Raw genomic sequence first — 23,137 nt, forward strand, 5'->3', positions numbered from 1 at the left:
ACCATTTTTGAATCGCAGTCTGTTTTCATTACAGTTTGGATCTCATTGTTGTGTTACATAGGTTAGGGTGTCCTGGGTTTACAGTGCCGGAATATAAGCCAACACCCGTAGAAGGAGGAGCTTCAAAATCCCTGTTTTTTCCAGATGAAGCCATCAATAAACATCCTAGATTTAGGTAAGAGTGTTTGGGGGGTAAGAATGAGAAGCTGAATATTTTTCTGTGCCTAAATATCATCAGCATACCTGCAACTTCTTTACATTACTGGAATAGAGAGCTATGTGGCTTGTTGCTGCAGATACCACAAGGACTTGGACAGAGATGGCTGTGATGACATGTATTTGCTGTCAAAGTGACTTAAAGTAAACTGTTAAGTTCAAGTAACTTTGCATAGCAGTTGATGCCATTGATTGTATAGTAGTTCACATTGATTGTGCTACTGCAGAACTGTTTCCATTTTGAAATCCCACTGCTAACTGCTTCCATCACAGTTAATCCAGCTCTCACTCAGGTATGTCACAGCAACATCTCAGTGTACTCATTAACTTGCCTTAGAAACTCTGAAATGGAGCATGGTGTCAAGCTGCTTTTATAGTCTGAGAGGAGTTTTCATTGTAAGGTGAAACTTTGGAGAAAGAAAACTGTATTTAGAAACTAAACATACAGTTTTCACTTGCCTTTGTATGCTTCATGTCAGTAGCCTTTTGCTTCTGCCTATTCTATCAGCATAGTACTGTGAAGTCCATTAAAGTAAGACTGGCTTTACTGAAGAGAAATTCAGCATTTTATCTGTTATGGTCTATCTTAAACTAGGAAAATATGTGTCCAAAAGTGAAATGCTCAAAATAAGTAGAAAGTTGATATTCTGAAACCTTGAGAATTGCTGAGAAACTAAGTGCAAAAACTAAGTGCAAGAGAAACTTTCAGGTATTTCAACAAACTGCTTTTGTTGTAGTACACTGACCAGAAACATTCGGCACCGAAGAGGAGAGAAGGTTGTGATAAATGTGCCAAGTAAGTAAACAGTCTGCTTCTTTTTCAAAATAATTGGTCAATCTAATGCTCTGGGTAACTGAGTACCTGCATTTTCTGCTCAGTCTTTAAAGATAAGAACACGCCATCACCATTTATCGAAACATTTCCTGATGATGATGGGCAAGCAGCAAAGGCAGCTAAGCCAGACTACATATATATGGATGCTATGGGATTTGGAATGGGAAACTGCTGTCTTCAGGTAAAATACATCAAGGTGTCTTTCCTAAATTCTTCCCATCTAAAGGCTTGCCTTATGTCTGATTCCTCCAGCTTAATTCAACAGACGCATTTTTAGAATGGCAACATAGGGAATAAAACAACAAATTAAATCTTACACCTAGTAATCTAGTCTTAAAATCAGGTGTATAGGATTTGCATGGCAAGGATTTGGTAGTGGGAGGGCTACAGCGATGGCTTCTATGAGAAGCTGCTAGAAGTTTCGTCAATGTCCAGGACAGCCAATACCAGACGGCTCCAAGATGGACCCACCGATGGCTGTGGCCAAGCCCATTAGGGGTGGTGGTAAATGTACCTCTGGTATAATGTATTTAAGAAAGGGGAAAGGGGAAAAGTTACTGCACCAGGAGCAATTGCAGCTGGAAAGGGGAGTGAGTATGTGTCAGAAACAGCTCTGCAGACACCAAGGTCCATGCAGGAGGTGCTCCAGGTGCCAGAGCAGAGATTCTGCTGCAGCCACAGTGAGGCAGGCTGTGCCCCTGCAGAAGGAGAGCTTTCTCTTTTGTGTCATTTTATTTACAAACCACAGTAACTCCTGTATAAAACTTCTTAAATATATTTAGCAATCTGCTAAGAAGTCTCCTCACTGCTTGTACCATGAAGCTGCCAAATCCACATGGGTAGCTGTCTTCTGTTATTGTGTGCTGGGAGACATTCTTGGTTGTTTTCTCCCATTTTTGCATGCCTGCTTTGTATTGTTTTCATTCATTTGTCCGAGTTACTGCAGTTTTATAGTGTCCTCTGTTTAAGTTGAAGTGCTGTGCTTTAATCCTTTCAATATCTGTTTATTTTAAATGTTTCCCTACCATAGTAACCTGATGCTATGGGCTGATACCTTAGGTAGTAGTGGTATATTTGACTGTTGAGAAAATCTGTCTGTTGCCACCATGGTCTTGGAAGCAGAGCTAGGAAGTGGCTAGTGCTAAGTCTCTAGAGGATTAAACGAAATTCTTCAATCTCTTGTTTCACAGCAGTGGCAGAAATAACTCCATTCAAAGTGCTTCCCTTTGAGATTGAGAAACTACGAAAGCTGAATAGATGAAATGTTCGTGATAGCTCCTTGAGTACGATTTCTTGTCGCTAAGAGTAAACGTAGTTGTAGTAGTAAAGCATACATAATACAGTGTGGTTTTACAAGGTGTTTAGTATGGTGTATTTTGTACTATCTTATTTTAAGACCAATAAAAGAAACACAGCCTTACTATTCAGAACTCGCTTAAAAATATATTGCAATCCTTTTTAAGGAATAGTGTTTTACTGTTCCCCTTTTTGTAATCAGTGATCTAATTTTGTAGTCTTGTTATCATAAAGGGAGAATGAAAACAAGGCTGGCAGGTGTTATAAGCAACTGCTTGTGTATCAATGAATAATTCTTGGTAAAGGACTAGAAGAAAACCTGCTCCCCACCTATTATCTGTAAGGCAGTTTGCAGTATGTGCACTTCCTTTTACTTTCTTTTCTCACTATGCACCAAGCTACAACTTTGATACGCTTCCAAGGTTAAAAATAATGTCCTTATGAGCTGGCCTGGGACAGCCCACAGCAACTGTGGGGTGCGAGGTGCTGCCTCTGCAGTCTTGTGCTGCCTGCAGCCCTCCTTTGGAGAAGACTGCTGCGCCCTTTTCCTCTGTAATGGGGTGTTTGGCTAGGAACTGGATTGATTCCCAGATTTAATGTGATTTGAAATAAACATAAATAGGAAGGAAAGTTCCGTACCACTGTCGGGAAGGAGTGTAGGTGTCCTGTCGTTCCGTCCCAAGGAAAGCTTCCTAGTGCTGGAAATCCAAAATTAGTGATGAGAAATCATAGTTAGCTGCTTTTCTGCAAGAGAAATAATCTTGTCTTTTCCAAGTGTGTTTTGTTAGGTTTTCTTTTTTGATAGCTGCTTGAAGGACAGACACAAATATTTTCTTGGCCACCCACCCTTTTAGGATGTTTTAATGAACGTTGGCTGCAGATTTAAAAAGACAAACAAAACAAACTCAAACAAATCCTATACTCCTCCTTCACCACCACCCCACCCCCAAAAGTAATCCACCTCTGAGCCCACCAGTGAACTCAGGAGGTTTTGGGTTGTTTGGGTGTTTTGTGGTTGGGTTGGTTTTTTTTGTTTTGGGGTTGTTTTTTTTAAGGCTTACTGGGCGTTAGATTTGGCTTCAGTGGCAGACTGAGAAGAACCTGTATGTCTTGCGGGACTCTAATTGCAGTCCATGGAAAAGGAAAATGTGTGTTTGGCTAGCATTCTTCTGGACAGCAGGCATTGCTTAGTGGTTTAGAGCTGAAGCCTGTAGTATGATAGGATGCTAGTGGTACAGGGGTACACTCCTATCTAAGTTATCATCTGATCTAGGATATGTAAACTGAAGGAGAGAAAGGCTTTCAGTTTAGCATCTTTTAACAGTTTTGAGGTGATTGATCCCCTTCTTCATTTTTAAACTGCATGAAGTGTTGGTTTGGGAAGTCTTGGAAGCTAAGGCCTGCCACTAGAAATGCATCTCCTGTTCGATGCTCCTCTGAGCAAATTTCACCAAAAGTTGCAAAGGAGTTACATTTTGCAGTGGCCCACGTGTGGTAGGGCTTCCACATCATTAATGGCTTCTGCAAATAATTTTTATTCCATCTTTTGCTATGGCCTGGCCTCTAAAACGTGCAAAACTCTTTTGGGGGTTTTTAATAGAAGTTGCAGTAGACACTAAGGCTTATTTTTTGCATTTTTTCTAGATCAGAGGGAGTTTTGAAATGTCTTATAAACCAGGATTAGCTATCACATAAATACCACATTTACAATAGTTTCTGACTGTTGCTCGAAGTAGGTAGATTCCTGACTTAGTTCCTAAAGGTACGTTACTGACCCACATGTATTGTAGATGTTAACTCAGTTTTCTTTGGTTCTGACAAGTGGTTTAGCCTCACAGCCAAAGTGGTGTGGTCTGAAAACTTCTAATGAACATGGAAATGATGCAGGAAGAAGTTTGTGATAAACACGCTGCTGATAGATGGGGAAAACAGTTTGTCCAGGAATTGGGGGTTTGAAATCCACAAAAAAAAAACCCAGAAAACCCCAAAACCAACACCCAAACCCAACCAAATGTAAACCCCCTTAAAAGTCTTGGTATTTAAATTGTTTTATTGTATCACACATTCTGAATCTAGGAATACCGTGCTTGTGCTATGATTGTAGACATTATGATAGGAGTTGCTGTTCTTCCAACAGGTAACATTCCAAGCTTGTAGCATTTCTGAAGCAAGGTATCTCTATGATCAGCTGGCCACGATCTGTCCCATTGTGGTAAGTAATGGACTTCTATTACATCAGCTCTGCATTGTGCAAAAGCTGCTACATGTAAAAAGAAAAAAAAATCTAGTGTAAAAAAAAAAAAACCCCAAACTTGAACGCTGCTCACAAATTTGGTACCCTGGGGGAAGAGACTGACTCTTCCCCCAGAGCAGTGTGACTTATTTAATGTCCAAATGACACCACAAAATGGATTATGTCTGGTTTTTCTCTCCTCTGCCCTCCTTCCCACATGCATGAGACTCTTGCTGAATAGTTCTAGAAATACACTGGGGGCAGTTTTTCACAAGAATAAGACAAACTCACTCCTTAAAACAATTTTTAATGCGTCAACTCTGGCGTTACAAAGGTTTTCAGCTTAAGTCATTTAAATCTGTTCCCTTTGTAAGAATGTGGTCATAAACAGGTGTTATGAAAATGAAGTACTGGTCTGGGCTCAGTGGTGAGCAGATCGTGCTCCAGGCAAGGTGTATTCCAGCACTGTTGCTAAGGTCCTTGGCCAAACAAAAATAAACAAAATGGTTGCCAGGTGAGCTTTTGGAGTTTGGAAGTGCACAAGCAGAATACTTGCTGATTCATCGTGAAACTGCTTCTGCCTGTATCATCTTCATATTTCTTAAATGCTGATCTGAGGACATAATAAATTTGAAGAGTCAAATGCTCTTTGAGTAATACTAACCCTTCATCTGGGCATATTCTGGAGATAGCAGTTAAGAGATTTGTGGCTATATGGCTTTGGCTGTGCGTTGAACTGAAGTACATGCTTGAATTGCTTCTGGACCACCAAGTTTCCTCTTCCACTGAGATTATATTTTGCTTTTGGTTCTTTGGCTTGTCCTTTGTTTTCATATCAGGCTGTTTTATTTTAGATGGCGTTGAGTGCTGCATCTCCATTCTACAGAGGGTATGTGTCTGATATTGACTGTCGCTGGGGAGTAATCTCTGCATCTGTAGATGATCGAACACGAGAAGAAAGGGGGCTAGAGGTAAGTAATGTTAGGCAGCAGATGTCTGACTTCTTTCAGTCAACAAAGTTAAAACACCTTTAGTATCAAATTCTGCTTGTGCTCATCAAAATCCCTAACAAGGGAACATGGCAGTCTTCATGGTAAATGTAGGAGATGGTATGAACGTTCGCCTTGGCTGTACAATTTACATTAGCAAATATATATTTTTAGTTAGGTATGAAATCCCAGTAGAATTCCACTCACTCCTCTACAGCTTGCTGGAAAGGTCCCCGTGTGATGAAACTTTGCAGCCTGCGCTTGAGCTCAAAAAGCAAAAATTGCTTTGGATTAAATAGCATGTGCTGATGAGTAACCCAGTAATAGAAACTAGAACTATGTGAGAAGATCAGTTGTCAGAACTTAAGGAGTCTCTCCAAGCAGGAATTGGGATTCAAGGAACTTACATAATTGTAGAAAAAATAATATAATAAAAATACCTACTTGAAGTATTTTTTGAACTACCAATTTGAAGAGCATCTCTAGTAATATGTGCATAGTAAAACTGTGTGTTGATATGTTTTGCAATAGGTATAATAATGCTTTCCACTAGAGAACTCTAGTCATTGTGTGATGACTGTTTTTTGGCTCAGATACATACATCTGCAAACAAAACAGTCATAATTCCAGGATTGCTTTCTAGTAAGCCTATTTAATACTTGTGCTTTGAATAATTTTAATTGAGGCTATAGGGTTTTAAATAGGATAATAAATCTCACATAAGTGTCATTAGTGAGCAAAACTTAGGTAACATTGCTAACAAGCTGTTAAAATATTGTATTCTTAAATTATATAGCCACTGAAGAACAACCTTTATAGAATCAGTAAATCCAGATATGATTCCATAGACAGTTATCTATCTGAATGTGGTGAGAAATACAATGACATTGATTTGACAATAGACAAAGATATCTACGAGCATCTAATAAAGGAAGGTAAGTGTTTGCTTCATTATGAGCAGGTTAAGAATTATGCTTGCAGTGTGCGGGGATATTTTACGTTTTTGTTCTTGTTTGTTTCAATCCGTGTGCATCCCTCGCAGTGACTCCAACTCAGGAAGTATCTATGTAGCATGGTCTTGAGAGTTCTTTAAAAAATATTCGTTTGTAACAGAAACTGTCCCTAGTTCCAGCTTGAGAAGCTCAGTATTTGAAGCATTAATGTTTTATCTTTGTGGAGAGAGTGGAACTGCTTTAGGAAACATGGCACAGAGGTGCATCGGAAAATAGGAAGAATGGCAGCCACACCAGCGTTCAGCTGCCATTTCCAAACAAGAACCTGCTTTGTTTTGGGTTTTTCTTTTTTCCTCTTTAATCATTTCCTTCCTTCCCGAAGTCATCGTTTAAACTTTAACAGGATGTGGTGGGTTGAGGTAGCATTGCAGAGTTGGATGTTTTCAGTCTTGTAAAACAAACCATTTCCTAGAGCCTGCTTTGCTATGTGTGAATTGTTTGTTTGAATTTTCATTTTTAGGTATTGACCACCTTTTGGCACAGCATATTGCACACTTGTTCATTCGAGACCCATTGACTTTGTTTGAGGAGAAAATACATCTAGATGATGCAAATGAATCCGACCATTTTGAGGTTGTGTCTGATTTAGAGGAATTTAATACATATATACATAAAATGGCTTATTCTTTATAGTACTGCTTAATTGGAGCATAGCTATATTAGCTAAGGTTTCTCCTGGATTTTTCACTTCAACTAGTTCTTTAGCATAGGACTGCAGTTATAATCACTATTTATTTATTTGTTTTATGATTTATTTAGGAGAAGGTGGTAGCTTATACTTTAAACCCAATAAAATATGAAGAGCCCAAACTATAGCTATGTTATTTTCATGGCTTCCTAAAAACTGTTTTGCATTACATTTGTCTATAAATGTCTCTTGAACAGCTTTATGAAATAACTACTATGGTAATATTAGGTATTTTTAGTTTGGGATGCATCAACCCTTAGTTTATTTAATCAAGTCAGCTGAATCTCAGCTCCCTAGTATCTTATATGTAATCCTCAAGTAAAATAGCATGAGAAAGTGTAATGTATTTGCTCCTAGGTTGGGTAGTTATATTATGGTTTTTAGGAAGTCATGCCACTTAGTTTAGAAGCACTTCTCTAACTCGATTGGCTGTTCCTGGGAAAATATTAGGGCTCTAGTTACCTGCTTTTTCTTTGATTATATTATAGAATGATGCATATCTTGATCCTGACAGATTATTTCATGTGCTTTGCAGAATATTCAGTCTACAAACTGGCAGACAATGAGGTTTAAGCCACCTCCTCCAAATTCAGATATTGGATGGAGAGTGGAATTCAGACCTATGGAGGTAAGAAAGGCACTAGTACACACAAAAGCACATTTCCTTTTAAGTGGAGAAGTACCAGGCATCTTGCTATCCAGTCTCAAACCCTTATTACTTATGCAGTGTTTTCTCCCCTCTTACTGTTGGATGCAAGTGAAATGGACAGCAGTGTTTAATCAGACATGGACTGTGGGAATGTAACTGACAGGGGAATCCACTGCAGCACAGCAAAGCATGCTAATGGATTTTGAGTAATGGGGAAAGGAATTAGGCTTTTATTAAAGCAACAGTAAACAAATCCCCATTTAACTTCCAGGGACTGTATTTCTCCAGTACTTTTCCTGGTACTGAATAATTCCACTGTCATTGTTTTGTTTTTCACAAGTGGTTTTATTTTATAACTGTCTATTTCTGAGCTCTCCGAATTTAATCCTTTTAAACATGAAATCTAAAAGCTATTGTACATTTGTAATTACACAATGAACCTGAAGATGGAAGTTATTAGTCTTTTGAAACCCAAGTGTGTTTTGGTGTTGGATTAATTGCTGATGGATGTGTATGTGTATTATGCATTTGAAGTCACTGGATGGTTCCTGCTTGTCCATCACCATCTGTGCTAGCAGAGTGTGTGTGAATACAGGTACCAACATGAATGTTCAAGTCAAATTGTTTTAAACTCTCCCAGGTATTTACTTACTGCCATAAGTGTGTTCTCACTAAATTAATTTAATCTCTAATCCTTTCACGTCTAGGTCCAGTTAACAGACTTTGAAAACTCTGCATATGTTGTGTTTGTGGTGTTGCTAACCAGAGTGATTCTGTCATACAAACTGGATTTTCTCATTCCTTTGTCCAAGGTAGGTGTGAAAGATCAGATCTATTAGAGCTAAATGCAAGGTCTGATTTTTATCCTCTGCAAGCTAGGAACTAATAACACTTGTGTACTTACAGAACAGTCAATTTTATTTTTCAGTGAGTTTTTATCTGTACCAGTACTTCGAATCAATTTCAGCTCGGCAGTGTTAAACGGATATTTTACTGCTGTCTCATGGAATTAAGCTTACAGACAAGTACTGTTGGAATTTCTGTGGTGCCTAACAGTGTCTGACTAGTGCAAAAATGTTGAGAAATTCCATTGTCACGAGACTGGGAAAGGGAATGTTTCCACCATTTTACACATGGGAGGGGAAATGCCCTGTGGAGGTCAAAATAAAAACTTCAGGTATTTATTTTAACATGGCTGTTGCCTATGTCTTACTCTTTATTTATCTTGTATCAGAAGGAGAGGGAAAGGAGGAGTTCAGCAGTGCTTAGTGTTACAGTATATTTGAGTGAAAACAAATACTACTGATTCTGGTCAGAGCTGTGTCTTGTGTTTAGGCAGATCAGCCATGCAAAACGTGCCTTTCCCTTAATCTTGTTCTCACAATTGTTGAGCTGTTTTGTGTGAAACTGTCCTTGCACATCATCTTCCTGAGGCACCTGACCTGAAAATGTCTTTTAAAATGGATAGCTCTGCAATGTTATATGTAAAATTAGTGCAGAATTGCAGTGGAGAAGGCTTTTAACAGACCAGATACTAGAAAATACTACCAGCACATAGCCATAATATCCTGTGTTTTTTCGTAGTGTTTTTAATTAAAATGGAGAAATGCTGAAGTTGTAAAGTAACAGTAATCATACTATGCAGTTGGTATGATTTCTAAAAGGAGGAATTCTCTTCCTGATGTCAGGAAGTTCAGACTTCATAAACAGAGCAGCAATTTAGCACTTAGAGTGTATAATTATGTTGTTAGTTGGAGTACCTCAAAAGCACAAATTTTTTAACTAATGAATACTTGGTAAGGCTGAAAGAGAGATGAGGTGCTGAAAACATTAATAGAGTCGGGGGGCTGGGGAGGGCATAGAACTGAGCTTGCCAAGCAATTTGGCAGGTAATGCAGCACAGAATTGTACAACCATTGGTAAGCCTGCCTCTTTCAAGTAAATAATATGGGTTTATGGGGCTAACCTCACACTAATCTTTGCTGTCGGATTGAGTGCGTTGTACTCCCATCAACTAGGACTGCAGTGCTTTCAAACTTTCAAAACAGCCTGTTGTGTAAGTAGGTTTCATAATATCAAATGAATGAAAACACTTTTGCAAACAAAGGTTTGAAAGGTAAGAAGTGAAGGTTTCGCATTGCCCTTAGTAAAAGGTCAGACAAATAATTCAGTAGATCATATCCCTTCTTTGGAAAACAATACAGTAAAGCTAATGTCTGAAAGCTGTGTGATGCTGAATCTATGAGAACGTACCAACCAAAGAATTTGGACAAAAATCTTTTATTCAGAAAGACAGAGCAGTGCTTATGCTATTTGCAGAACATATGAGCAGGGCTTTGTAATTTGACTTTTTGAGAAGCCTGCAATTTAGAATTCTTTACTAGCAGTCTAAGTTTGTGTTTGTTTGGGTATGGAATAGATACGATTCCCATACAAAGTCACTGGAATTCTGTTTCTGTAAGTTTGTTTAATACAGTGATGGATCTTCTAAAGACTTCAATGATATTGTTAATAAAAGCAGCAAACTGTGGCTAGGGAAGTGGCGATTTTCTCCTGTACTCATTCAGATGGCATCTAAATATGCCAAGAAGTCTGCCAAGTGGGATGCAATTTGTTAATCACAACTTTTCCTGTGTTTTCACCCAAACTTAAAATACTAGTGTAACATGTTGAAATGTAGCACCATTACTTTTTCTGCTGGAGACCCAGTTACACAGAGTGTCATCTCTTTGTGGTTTTGTCCAGTAGCACTGAAGAATGAAATAAAACTTACCTCCACAGCTTAACCTTGTATGATGAAATAGTAGTAGTAGATGTTTCAACTAATGAGACCAAAATGGGAGGGTTTGGGAGAATCCTGATATTCTAAAAATGTCACAAATCTCTGAAGTACTTCTTTTTGCCAGGTGGATGAAAACATGAAGGTGGCCCAGAAAAGAGATGCTGTCCGTCAGGGAATGTTTTACTTTAGAAAAGATATCTGCAAAGGTATGAAAAGAAGCAATCTGATTAACACTCTTGTGGATGTTAAGTACATCTCTTGCCTTCTAACCATTTCTTCCTTTCTGTTTGTCATCCATGAAGGTGGAAACGCTGTTGTGGATGGATGTAGCTCTGCACAGAATGGGACAGGCACCAGTGCTGAAGAGTACACCTTAATGAGCATTGATACAATTATCAATGGGAAGGTCATAGCCAATTCTGCCTGGAGCACAATACTTTCCCCTCTGTTCTGCTCTCCCAGAAACCAGATTGAGTATGTTTTGTATGCTGACTCTGTTCTCTTACACAGGAAGGAGTGTTTCCTGGTTTGATCCCAATTTTGAATTCCTATCTTGAAAACATGGAAGTGGATGTGGACACAAGGTGCACCATCCTAAACTACCTGAAGCTAATAAAAAAGAGAGCATCTGGTATGTTTGACACTGTTGGACATTGATTTTCCTGGCATTTTTCTACTTGGACGGTAGTTGGGCTGGTTTATAGTTTTCAGTTGGGTAAACCTGGCAGCAGCTGTGGCTGTCTGGTTTAGTGTTAAATTATAGGAGCAAAGGACTGGAGTGTGTTCTCTGGCTTAAATCTGGTCCTGTATAATTCCGATTGTTTTGTGATCCATTTTAGAACTTAAATTAGGAGTAGCTGGTACAGTTACATTACCTTCTAAGCTGTAATTGTATCTCCAGTCCAAGATTGCTCTTTTCAACACTTACTGCTGCTTTTCCAAGTGTATTTTCCACTGCGTAGTAGTTTGCACATACAGTAATCCTATTTGCTGGTCACTTGAATGTTGTAAGAGTATGTAGGACTGGGTCCAATAGCCTAATGTTACTGGTATGACTCCAAATCATTCATAAGTCTAAATTCTGGTATGGTAGAGCATGGGACCTTGTCTTTAGCTCTCTGATAAGAAAGCCTTTCTATAAGTAGCAAAATTCCTTCAAGGCAGAGCAAACCAGGCTTCTCCCTTCTTCCACATGCTGCAGTGTTTTTGAAGACAGGCAGTATAATGACTCTTTATGCTCCTTTTTAAAGTGCAGCAGTGTAATGAGTAAAAGATGCAGGCTAAACTGGAATTCAGAGCTGGGCATGTAGCAAAGTCTGCAGCAGCTTTGTACCTTTCTGTGTATACATCCTGTGTGTGCCTGCCTTGCTGTAAATTTAGCTAGGCAATTGATTTTACCTCATAAGTCAGGACTCCCTCCCACACCTCACCCGAATCTTAAACTAAAGTGTTGCATTCCTTTATAATTCTCGAAAATTGCTGTAGAAGACCTTTTTAAAGCTGAGGCAGAAATCAGGACTTTTCTTGCCTGGTAATTCAGTACTTCAGCAGTAGTTCAGAATGGTAGTAAGGTTTAATTACTGTATCTTAACTCTGGTGAGCTGAAATGATTTTTAAATGATGCTTCTAAGAACCAGAATTCCCAGAACAAAAGGCATTAGGTATTGTATTACTGTGCTGATGTTTCTCTGTTACGAGTTTTGGATTATTCCAGTTTAATCTCAATCTCAAATCAAATGTTCCTGAACTGCAGCCTGTCTCTAGCATGAGACATGTCCACCGAGAGTGACCATTTTTCAGATTTCTCTCCTCACATGGTGAACACAAAGCACTCAGAGTTAAACACTGGCACCTTGGCTGCTGTGGCTTTAACATTGCTCTGATGCAGTTTTATCTGTTCTTCAGTTGCATCTTCCCCTGTAGCACAGCTAGGTATTGCCCTCTTGGTCTTTGTCTAGCTGGTGCGTGATTGACACCTCTCAGTGATACTGTGGGTTGGTAGGCAGGCAGCAGCTGCTGACCACCACTAAGTATTAATGAAGGCAGTATTACGACAGCAGCATCAAGTAATCCTGATGTGCTCTCCTGGTTCCTGGCTGGCTACATCTTCAGCGTGTTCTTGGCCAAAGATGGTGCAATAATAGCAGTGTTTGACCATTCACAAATGTGACTTCGTTCGTTCAGCAGTGGGCCTATATTGCCTCTTGTTTTAGTTTTATTTGCTATGTATTTGAAGAAGCCCTTTCTATTGTCTTTAACCCGACTAGCAAGATTGAGTTCCAAGGAGGCCTTAGCTGTCCTAATTGCCTCCCTACATCCTCTAACAACTGTCCGATATTCCTCCCAAGCGGCCAGCCCCTCCTTCCATAATCCATAGATTCTCCTTTTCCACTTGAGTTTGCCCAGCAGCTCCTTGTTTAACCACGCCGGTCTCCTAGATCCCTTACTTGACTTCCTACTCATTGGGACGCTCCGATCCTGAGCTTGGAAGAAGCGGTCCTTGAATGCTAACCAACTATCTTGAGCCCCTTTACCGCCTAGTACACTTTCCCATGAGACTTCCCTTAGCAGTTGACTGAAGAGGCCAAAGTTGGCCCTTCGGAAATCCAGAACTGTGGCTTTGCTAGGTATTCTATTCCTCCCACACAGGATCCTAAACTCCACCATCTCATGGTCACTGCAGCCAAGGCTGCCATTGACCGTCACCACTTCGACCAAACCCTCCTTGTTGGCGAGTACTAAATCTAGCAGCGCTGCTCCCCTAGTTGGTACGTCCACCATTTGCATTAAGAAGTTATCATCAATGCACTCGAGGAACCTCCTAGACTGTGAATGACTGGCTGTGTGAGTCTTCCAGCAAATATCGGGGTAATTAAAGTCCCCCACGACAACTAAGGCATGTAGTCGCGAGGCTACTTCCAGTTGCCTGTAGAAAGCCTCATCAACTCCTTCGTCCTGATCAGGAGGTCTGAGTCCAGCGCAGAGCCACAAAGATGATTAAGGGAGTGGAACATCTCCCTTATGAGGAGAGGCTGAGGGAGCTGGGTCTCTTTAGTCTGCAAAAGAGGAGACTGAGGGGTGACCTCATCAATGTTTACAAATATGTGAAGGGTAGGTGTCAGGATGATGGAGCTAGGCTTTTTTCAGTGATATCCAGTGATAGGACAAGGGGCAATGGGTGTAAACTGGAACATAGGAAGTTCCACGTTAACATCAGGAAGAACTTCTTTACTGTAAGAGTGACAGAGCACTGGAACAGGTTGCCCAGGGGGGTTGTGGAGTCTCCTACACTGGAGATATTCAAGGCCCGCCTGGACAAGTTCCTGTGTGATGTACTGTAGGTTACCCTGCTCTTGCAGGGGGGTTGGACTAGATGATCTTTTGAGGTCCCTTCCAACCCTTGGGATTCTGTGATTCTGTGATTCTGTGATTGTTGCCCTACCCTTCTTCAAGCAGTTAGTTACACTTTTGGTCACCATAACATCATACAACAACAAATACTAGTTTCCATCTTTTCAAAGGGCATATAATAATTCCTGTAGTTTTGCGTGTTTAAATGCTCTTCACAGTTATTTCATGATATACCTTCTAGTTCCTACATTGTAGGATAATGTTTCTCTACTCACTTCTCATCAACACGGCTGATTTTGCAAAGGATAGGGAGGGATTGGTCTGCCTGACCACTAGGTGTCTGTGTTAGTGAGAGCTGGGCTGCTCTCCCTTCTTACCTCGCAGTTAACAAACCAGGAGCTGGTGTAACGGTGAACTTGCCTGGTTTTTGCTAGGAGAGCTGCCAGAGGGAGAAAGAATAGTAAGTCAAGGTAGACAGAGCAAAACTAGCAGCTGAGTTAGATGGGTCAACTACAAACTTATTTTATATATACATATATATTTATATGTAGCTCTTGTAGGGATGTCTGCTTGTTCATCTAAGCCAGATTGTTAAATGGCATATTTAAAACCTCTTGCTATACAATCTGTTGGTAACACCTGTTGCTACTTTTCTCTGCACTTTCTCATTACAACATCTGAAAATTTGAAGATCGCACCAAATAAGTGAGCTCTAGACTATATCGGCAATAGCTTATTTATGACTGCAGTTTAGCTGTATCCAGGAAAAAAATACTTACTGGAATGTGTTTCATTAAAGCATTTCCATTCATTAATTGTGTACATAATGCATAGAACTTGAGGTGTCATACTGCTAAATGAAGTGTGTAACTGTGACATTTGACTTCCCCTTGCCCACAGGAGAACTGATGACAGTTGCTCGATGGATGAGGGAATTTATCGCACAGCATCCAGACTACAAGCAAGACAGCGTGATAACAGATGAAATGAATTACAGCCTTATTTGGAAATGCAACCAAATCGCACAAGGCCAGGCAGAGTGCCCTGAACTATTGGGGATAGGGTTTAATAAGAAACAAAGTGGAAACAAAACCGGCTCTTTGTAATGAATTTATGTTTCTTAAAGTTTAAGCCTTTTAGCAAAGCACTAGCAAAGATACTGTGAATCTGGTACAGTTTCATGGTGTGAAGACCAAAACAGGGATACTGCACTATAAAGTGGGCCAATCTGCCTAAATATTCGTTAAGGCATCCTAAAGTGGGCATATTCTTAAGGTTTATACAATATACATGTAAATAGTAAAATATTTTTATGATTAACATCAATGTATTTTAATAACATTGTATCTAAAGTTATTGTGAATTAGCTTGCAACTTTTTTATGCCTATTCTAGAAAGAAAAATTGTCCTTTGTAAATGTAATGGTACTTGTATATTATATGCATTCCAGTTACTGAATGTTTACTGTAATTTTTTTTAACCTGGAATGTGCTAAGTAATCTACCTTATTGTGTAAGAAAAAGGAAAAAATCTTCTGGACCTACCTGAATCGCAGATACTTCTTCTTTCTATTTGGGTTTTGAAAGTATGTAAGAACACACAAATGCACGTGCATCTCATTTGTTAATCTTTACAGCAGTTTTTTCAGTTGCCACAAGACCTGCATCCTTCAACTGTAAAATTCAGAGGAGCAGATCTGTCTTTATTTGAATAACCTGCAGATGCATTGTTATTTTTTCTCCCTGCTGAAGTAAATGTGTACACTGTTGCAGGTCAGAAATTTGCCTGATTTAACAAAAAAGCAGTAACAGCGCAGGCATGGTGCAGAGAGGAGGAAATGAGAGCTGAACATAAAGCTTTCCTTACAGAGGAGCCAGAGAGCCCTGCTCTGGCCTTCAGCGCTCCTTCGCTGCTCATTCTCCCACATTGCTGCTGTTCCCACAGGCAACAGTGGTGCAGCCCAAAACCAAACATCTGTTCATTCTTCCTGAAAGTTGAGTTTCTCATTTGTCATTCATTATAAGAAATACTTCTGTCAGCATGTTTAGGTCCTGTAGGTATGGACAATGTAATCCCCTCTAGAAAATAGTTACAAAGACATTACAGCTACTCCTTTGAAGTGGGAGGCGGTGCTGGGAGTGACTGTAAAGTATTTAAAATTTAGCCATTGCAACTGTAAATAAAGCAACCTAACGGGGCCTTTTTGATTTAGCTTCTTAACTGACTTCTAGAAGTGAATTGCGTTATGGGTAGATAATGCAAAGCTTTATGCAAGCACACATGAAATGCCTAAGGTGTAATGAATTTTTACAAAGAACTAATGGAGAAGCTGCAATGGAGAGGTGCACTAAGAAGCTTTTATGTACTGACATTAGCCTTTGTTCTGTGCTCACAGGTGTGCTTTAGAGAATAAGAAGAGCGCTGTTTTCCTGCTGTGGTGGATTTGTTTTACTCAAGCTGTAGGCCTGTGCTCATTTAGTTTCTGTAATAAGGAAATAAAAAATAAAATTTGCAGTATGTGTTGGTCACTCGCATGACTTGAGCCCATGTTTTCAGAGTGAAAGAAGGAGGACTGCAGTACCTGGCAAGTGCAGCTCATCTTACCTACACTCACTTCATTCACACTAAAATGGTTTACCACCTCTGCAACATTGCCATTGCCATGGTAGCATCTGTCTGATTGCATGGCCTTAGCTGCTGTGCTTGGAAGACCCCTAAAATAGTTGAATGCCTTCCTGCTGTTACTGCATCAACAAATCTGTTTCCCTTTCAGTTGACATTAAGTCACCCTTCTTGACCTAGTAGGTGGCTACAAGTAAGTGTCTTGTAAGTGAAGGCAAATTTTGTCATAATGCCCGAGAGATGTGGCTGGAAAGTTTCCCTCGTGAATTCTTGCATGTGTGATTTTGGAGAGGGTGAGGAAGATCAAACACAAAGCTGCTGCTTATTTGTTGAGGTGTCTGTGGTTGCAGTGTCTAAGGAGCTTACATTCCCCAGGTGAAGAGTTAAGGTATGTGCTCCAGCCTGTTCCCCATGGTCTGGCATGGTGAAGGCTCTCTGGGCAAACCAGAGCTGCTGCAGGGAGGGGCAAGCTTTACCACTAGTTCTGAATATGCCCTAGAAGTGGCTGTGTGGTATCAGCACCTGCTCCGAGGTGGAGCAGCAAGCCTTGGGCCGGGCCTCCGGACAGCGTTCTGCAGAGAGCATGAGAAGCTCCCTTGGGTTGTAAATTCAGGATTCCTGGTCCTGCAGTCATGAGGTTTTTCCACGGAAATAAGTGACCTTTCCAACAGCCACCTGAACAAAGGGAAGGGAAGAAGCACTGAGCACCTGAGGTGAAACATGGTTGTTCCTTGCCCAAAGACCTCAGTAATGCGTCAGTCATGGCACTTCCTGTAATCACGAATGTGTTGGCCCCAGCTCAACGCCAGTAATTTGCTTCATGCTTTCAACTCAGTTCTCAGCTAGAAGATCCTGTTGGGATTTCCGGAGGTCTATAAACAGTACTCCGATACCTGGGTTTCCCCTGAGAGTCAAACTCCTTGAGTACGAGTGCCTTTATTTCTGGATTATTTTAGCTATGCTTTTATCATGGCCTAAATCATGAACATGTGGTTCTTTTTGTGTGTGCGCAGAGCTCTGCGAGCGGTTTGCCTTTCTGGGACTGGTGCTTCAAGAGCTTTGTATGATAATTCCGTCCTGCAAAAGCAGTCTGACCTCTGAAACAAGCATCGTACAGCTTGTAGGAGGTGCACTGGGTTTTCCCTCACCTTTTGTTTGCAATAACCTTGTTTAGTATTTGAAGTGGATTATATTTGGTGTGCTGATAGCCAATTGTGAGAGACTTCCTCCTGCATGGGAAGCTGGTCAGAGGAGAGGTGACAGCTGAGGTTATTTCAGCAGTTATCTGTATGTTGTGAGCTGGATTTCAGCAGGAAAGGGTTGCTGCAATCCCTTTCCAGGACCCCGGACCTTCTATCTGGCTCTTAAGGATAAACAGCAGCACATTAACATGCAATAACAGGCTAGTGTGGATGTTCTCTATTCCAGAAGAGCAGATAGAGATCAGGAATACAATAGTTCCTCTTGCTGCAGGGGGTATGGGAAGATGATTGTAATGCTGAGCAGTGCAAGAGCCTGTGCTTTACAAGAGAACAGAAGCCAGAATATGCATTTTGAGCATTACAGCAGAAACCCAAGCTCCCAAGGTCTGAAAGACCTGATGCATCTTCGGAACTTTCTTGAAGCCACTTTGTAGAGAAACAACATTTGTGAACTGTGACCTCTGCAATGAGCATACTTAAACCCTGATGGAAGAGGCGCACAGTCTGGCTTCTGCTGTGGGCAGGTGACTGAACAGCGAGTTTGTGGTTCCTATCACATGAGCTACGAGATGGCAGTGACAGCATCTCATTGCCCTTTAAACAATCCAATGCCTTTCCTGAAGAAAAGTGTGACTGTCCATAAGTGCTGGCAACAAATGAAACAACTGGGTGAAATTCTATGGCTTATGTTAAGCAAGAAATGGATACGAAGTCTTTTCTAAGTCTAACCTAGAATACAGTATGTTAATTTAGCCATTGATTTTAGTTATGTATCTCAAAGGTACTCTTACAGCTACCCCTGTTACATGACCTAAAGGGAAAGCTGTAATCAGGATGGCAGCGACAAGGTTAAAAGTGATCCCAGTGAAGCAAAGTGAGGGTAATACCCAGAGGCACATTGTGCTCAAAAAACACAAGTGAAAGTGTTGGTGCATGACTGCTCCTCATCACTGGCTTCCAAGAGTTTGTGTTCTGGCTGGAAAACTGCTAGTTTATAAAATATGTAAGCAAGAACAACTATCCTGGAGAAGGTCCAAGCTCCTATTAAATGCATTAGATCACAACAAAGCAGTTCTTTATAAGAGTACAGACTTCGATGAAGGCATCTTAGAGTGCCTTGCTCTCTGACTACAGCCAGTCTGTGTGGAAGCAAGGAGTTGCTCTGCGTATGTTTCTCTGGCAGGTCATGTTCAGAAGAGGCTGGGGGCAGCAGGGAAGAACACATAAAGGGGCGAAGCCTATCCCACTTTCTCCCCACTGTCAGATTTGCGCTGGGGAAGCAGCTGTGCCAAGATGACCTCAAGCTTTTAAAACCTTCAGGTTTGTTCTTTCCCTTTAACCATTTACTAGGTTGGACTATATGCCTTCCCATCCATTCCCAGCTGGCAGCGCTGGACATCTAATCCCTGCCAGTTGACTCACAGCATGGGCATTCAGAGGCCAAGAACCTGTAATATTCTCCTTGGCAGTGTGAGGACTGGGACTCCTTGCCCAGAGTCTGTCACACAGCTGCCTAATGAAAAACAGGAAAACCTCCCAGAAAGAAACCCTTTCCACTGCGGGGAGCAAGGCTTGGCATCACCCACATTTCATCCCTTCACCCCACCCTGCAGCGATCCTGTGCGTTACTTATTCCTCTGGCACCAGCTACAGCACATCTGATTTTAAATGCCAATAGGACAGATGTTACTGGCAGGAGGGCAAGCTGGCAATTGGGTCTCCAGACCCCCCTGATGCTGGAGAGCAGATGTGTCTGTGTGGTACTTTGTCTCGGACACAAACTGGACTCCTGGGTACAAACGACGTCTGTCTGTAATTCCCCACGGCTGCGGGGTGAACTAGAGCAGTGCAATATAAACTCTGATGTGGTCCATGAGCTGCAGCAGTGTTAACATCGCCAGCAAAGAGCAATAACCCCGGCAATGGAGAGTGGAAAACGAGCTAGGGCTCTCGCTGGGGCGTGCCGGTGGCACAGGCAGGGATGAGGCAGGGAAAAGCTCACTGCTACGCCCAGGGCCAGCCCTAGGTGTCCTCCTAAGTTAAGCAGCCGCGCAGCGAGCTGGAGAAGGAAAATAACTGTTCTCTGGGTTGTAATGAGAAAAAGGAGGCAGAGCCACAGCAGTATTTCAGGTCCAAATCCTCTGCCCATTCTGGCCCAAGATCCTACTCCTGGGCTTAGCTTCAGGCCCTGCGGCCGGTGCAAAGCTCTGAAGGTCCCGGTGCCCCAGTGTCTATGCACCCTCCCTGCTGCTTTCCCCCTGGGAGAGGAGAGACACCCTGGCCAAGAGTCCTCCAGGGTGCTGGGGTGTGCAAACGTCCCAGAGCATGGCAGACCCGGCGTGTGCTTCAGCGGGTATGCAACAGCACAGCCTGGAAACAGGCCAGCCGGTCCCTTGCAGAGGTTCAGCTCAGCTGCACAATTGCACTGCTGGGAGCAAAACTGCCACTGTCTGAATCACAGTGTGCAAAATCCAGGCACTGTCAGACATGAAACATCCTGAGCAGCCATGTGGGGTGGAGAGGAGGATTCCCCTCTCAAATGCAGTTAGGTCTTGCTCTTAAAGTAACCGATTCTAGACAACAAACTTCATTCACTGTTTAAAACCAAATCTGTCTGGGTCTCTGTCCTGGGTTCAGCAGCAGCAGTCACTTTTCTCCTTCTCAGTAGCTGGTGCAGTGCTGTGTTTTTGACTTTCAGCCTGGGAACAGCGCTGATAACACCGATGGTTTTAGTTGCTGCTTAGTAATGTTCACTCTGACCCAGGACATTCTGAGCCTCATGCTCTGCCAGGGAGGAGGGGAAGCTGGGAGGAAGCAGAGACAGGACAGCTGACCCAAACTGACCAAAGAGGTATTCCATACCACAGCACGTCATGGCCTACTATATAAACTGGGGGCAGTTACCTGGAAGGGCGAGATCAGTGCTAGGGTCGGGCTAGGTATCAGTTGGCAGGTGGTGAGCGGTTGTATTCTCTCCCCTTGTTATTTCCCTTATCATTATTATCATTGGTGGCAGCAGCAGTGATTTGTGTTATACCTTAGTTACTGGGCTGTTCCTATCTCAGCCCATGGGAGTTACATTCTCTTGATTCTCCTTGCAATCCCTCTGGGAGCGGGGGGGGGGGGGGGGGGGGCCATGGAGGAAAGAGGAGGGGGTGAGCGAGCAGCTGCGTGGTTCTGAGTTACCAGGTGGGCTTAAACCACAACAGGTTCCTCAGCGAATGGCACAAAATAACACATTTCAGATTGTCTTTCCCCTCTACTTATGCTGCAGCTTGACTGGCATGAATCCCGTTGCTTCTGCCGGAACAGGGATAGGGCATTTCCAGAGGCACAGGTGAACAGCAAAGCTCCAGAAGGGAGTGTCCATGTGTTCTGGAAACTCATTCTGACTTCCCACTTCGCAGTCATCCCAGCACATGTGATGTTATTGCTATCTGCCCATTCCCATGCAGGCTGCAAGGATTTGATGATGTGTCATGCCTGGGTGGGCTGGGTCCTCTGGCTGTGACTCCAGCTTCCAGCAATGCAGCGTGTTTTGGCCTTGCCATGAGCTCATAGAATGATGCTGCCCTGAATCCAAACCCAGCACTAGGACAAGCCTTTAATTTTCATCATACCTCAGGGAAGCAAAATCTGCACAATAGGAAACTCAGGAGATTCGAACTGTGCAACAAGGGTATACAGGGAAAAAGCTCTGCAGGCTGCTCTGCTTTTCAGTGGCTGCCTTCTGTGCTCGCACGACCGTACAAAGCTCTGTAATGCAGTTCAAGATATACCAGGGCAAGCTGTTCTCTGGGGGAGAGGAGCACATCCTCCAGGACCATGGTGTCCTGAAGGGGACGATTTGCCAGGCACATCACCAGTCAGAACATCAGCAGGGCTGGTTTCTGCTTCCAGCTCAGCTTCCGTCCTGAAAGGGAGGTTTTATCTCCCTTTTGTCCTAGTGCAGCCAACAGACTTTTCTAGTATGAAAACGTTGGTGTCAGGAGTGTTTGCTGCTGCAATGGCATGCCACAACACTGCACAGTTAGAGCCTCCTGTTGATGTATGGCAATCAGAGGCATGATGCTGACCTAGAAGAGCCCGCAGGTTGATGTGCTGTGCTGAGTCTGGTTTTCTAATCACAATTAAAGTGAAACGCATTATGATCAATTTTATTCTCAGACTGCTCTGTCTTTAGAACATTTCCTCAGCCATGCCCAGGGTTTGACAGAGATGACATAGTGACAGCCTTGCACACTCATTTCCCAGCTTTTGTAATGGACAAACACAGAGCATGAATAAATTTGCCTGTACTAGATAATTCCTTCTAAACAACTTTTACTGGTGGAGCCCACTGGCAGTGAGGACCTGTAATTAGCCAGACTTGTGTGTTTATATGATACCTACCATGAAAAGACAGCAGTGGGCTGTGTGCTGGGACACCACAGGTGGCATGTCCCTCCCAGGGGACACTGCAGGCAGTGCTGAAATCACTAAATACCAGTGCTGTGCCTTCATGGCATACTTCCAGTTGGAGACCAGCTGCTGTGATAAGTAAGTCCTACAGCAGAGGCTGGTGATTTAGCAGCTACTTTCCAAAACTTTTTGTTGGGGTAGGAAAGGCTGAGGGAAGTAACACCAAATTCCCAGTTTTGTGACCAGCCTGACGATTTCCTTAGGGATAGGCATGGGAGAAAAAAACACGTGTGCCCAGCAAATCCCAGCTGCTCTGTCCTACTGCTCCCATAAGCTGTGCTTGCTCCCAGAAGCAAAGCTAAACCTATTTGAGAGGAGCCACAAAGATGGTTCTCAGGGAAAAAAAGCTAGTTTCATCATTACTTTCCTCTTTGCCAGTCTTACCTTCTCCTTCAGGACGCACACCTCCCCACTCTCCCCCTCGCTCCCCAGGTAGGACATGGTTGAGTCTCCTGATCAACTGCTTCTTTTGCTCTTGTATAAACTCTGTCTCCTTTTACCCTGCCTGCCTTGGAGGAAGGAGGCTGCCTGCCCCTCTGCGGCTGCACACCAGCAACCCTGCTCCCTAAGGATGCAAACTGGGAGGCCGTGCCTACTTCCCACTGCCTAAGGGGTGGAAGAGACCTGTAAAGAGCCAGACACAGGCATGGGACACCCTATGGACATCTTAAAAGGACTCATTACTTGTCATTACAAAAGAAGACTCTACAAGGCTTAGGCAGCTTGGACACGGGGAATGAGTGCCCAAGCTACAAAAGTGTGTGGGGTTTTTGTTCTTGGTTAACCAGTAAAATCAAAAA

General features: G+C 42.3%; 1 protein-coding gene across 1 annotated transcript in view; it reads left to right on the plus strand.

Moving 5' to 3' along the window:
- GCLC (glutamate-cysteine ligase catalytic subunit) overlaps positions 1 to 16,580 on the plus strand; it is a 34,409-nt gene extending 17,829 nt beyond the window's left edge. The window contains exons 4-16 of the mRNA XM_065681494.1: positions 62 to 175; positions 954 to 1,012; positions 1,096 to 1,232; positions 4,485 to 4,559; positions 5,435 to 5,551; positions 6,366 to 6,504; positions 7,043 to 7,155; positions 7,806 to 7,898; positions 8,627 to 8,731; positions 10,826 to 10,907; positions 11,004 to 11,107; positions 11,212 to 11,332; positions 14,953 to 16,580. Coding sequence (XP_065537566.1) covers positions 62 to 175; positions 954 to 1,012; positions 1,096 to 1,232; positions 4,485 to 4,559; positions 5,435 to 5,551; positions 6,366 to 6,504; positions 7,043 to 7,155; positions 7,806 to 7,898; positions 8,627 to 8,731; positions 10,826 to 10,907; positions 11,004 to 11,107; positions 11,212 to 11,332; positions 14,953 to 15,158 — 1,465 coding nt within the window. The 3' untranslated portion in view covers positions 15,159 to 16,580. The remainder of the gene's footprint in view (positions 1 to 61; positions 176 to 953; positions 1,013 to 1,095; positions 1,233 to 4,484; positions 4,560 to 5,434; positions 5,552 to 6,365; positions 6,505 to 7,042; positions 7,156 to 7,805; positions 7,899 to 8,626; positions 8,732 to 10,825; positions 10,908 to 11,003; positions 11,108 to 11,211; positions 11,333 to 14,952) is intronic.
- Positions 16,581 to 23,137: the final 6,557 nt, after the last annotated feature.

The sequence above is a fragment of the Lathamus discolor genome, chromosome 5 (assembly GCF_037157495.1).
Source record: "Lathamus discolor isolate bLatDis1 chromosome 5, bLatDis1.hap1, whole genome shotgun sequence".
Classification (NCBI taxonomy): Eukaryota; Metazoa; Chordata; class Aves; order Psittaciformes; family Psittacidae; genus Lathamus; species Lathamus discolor.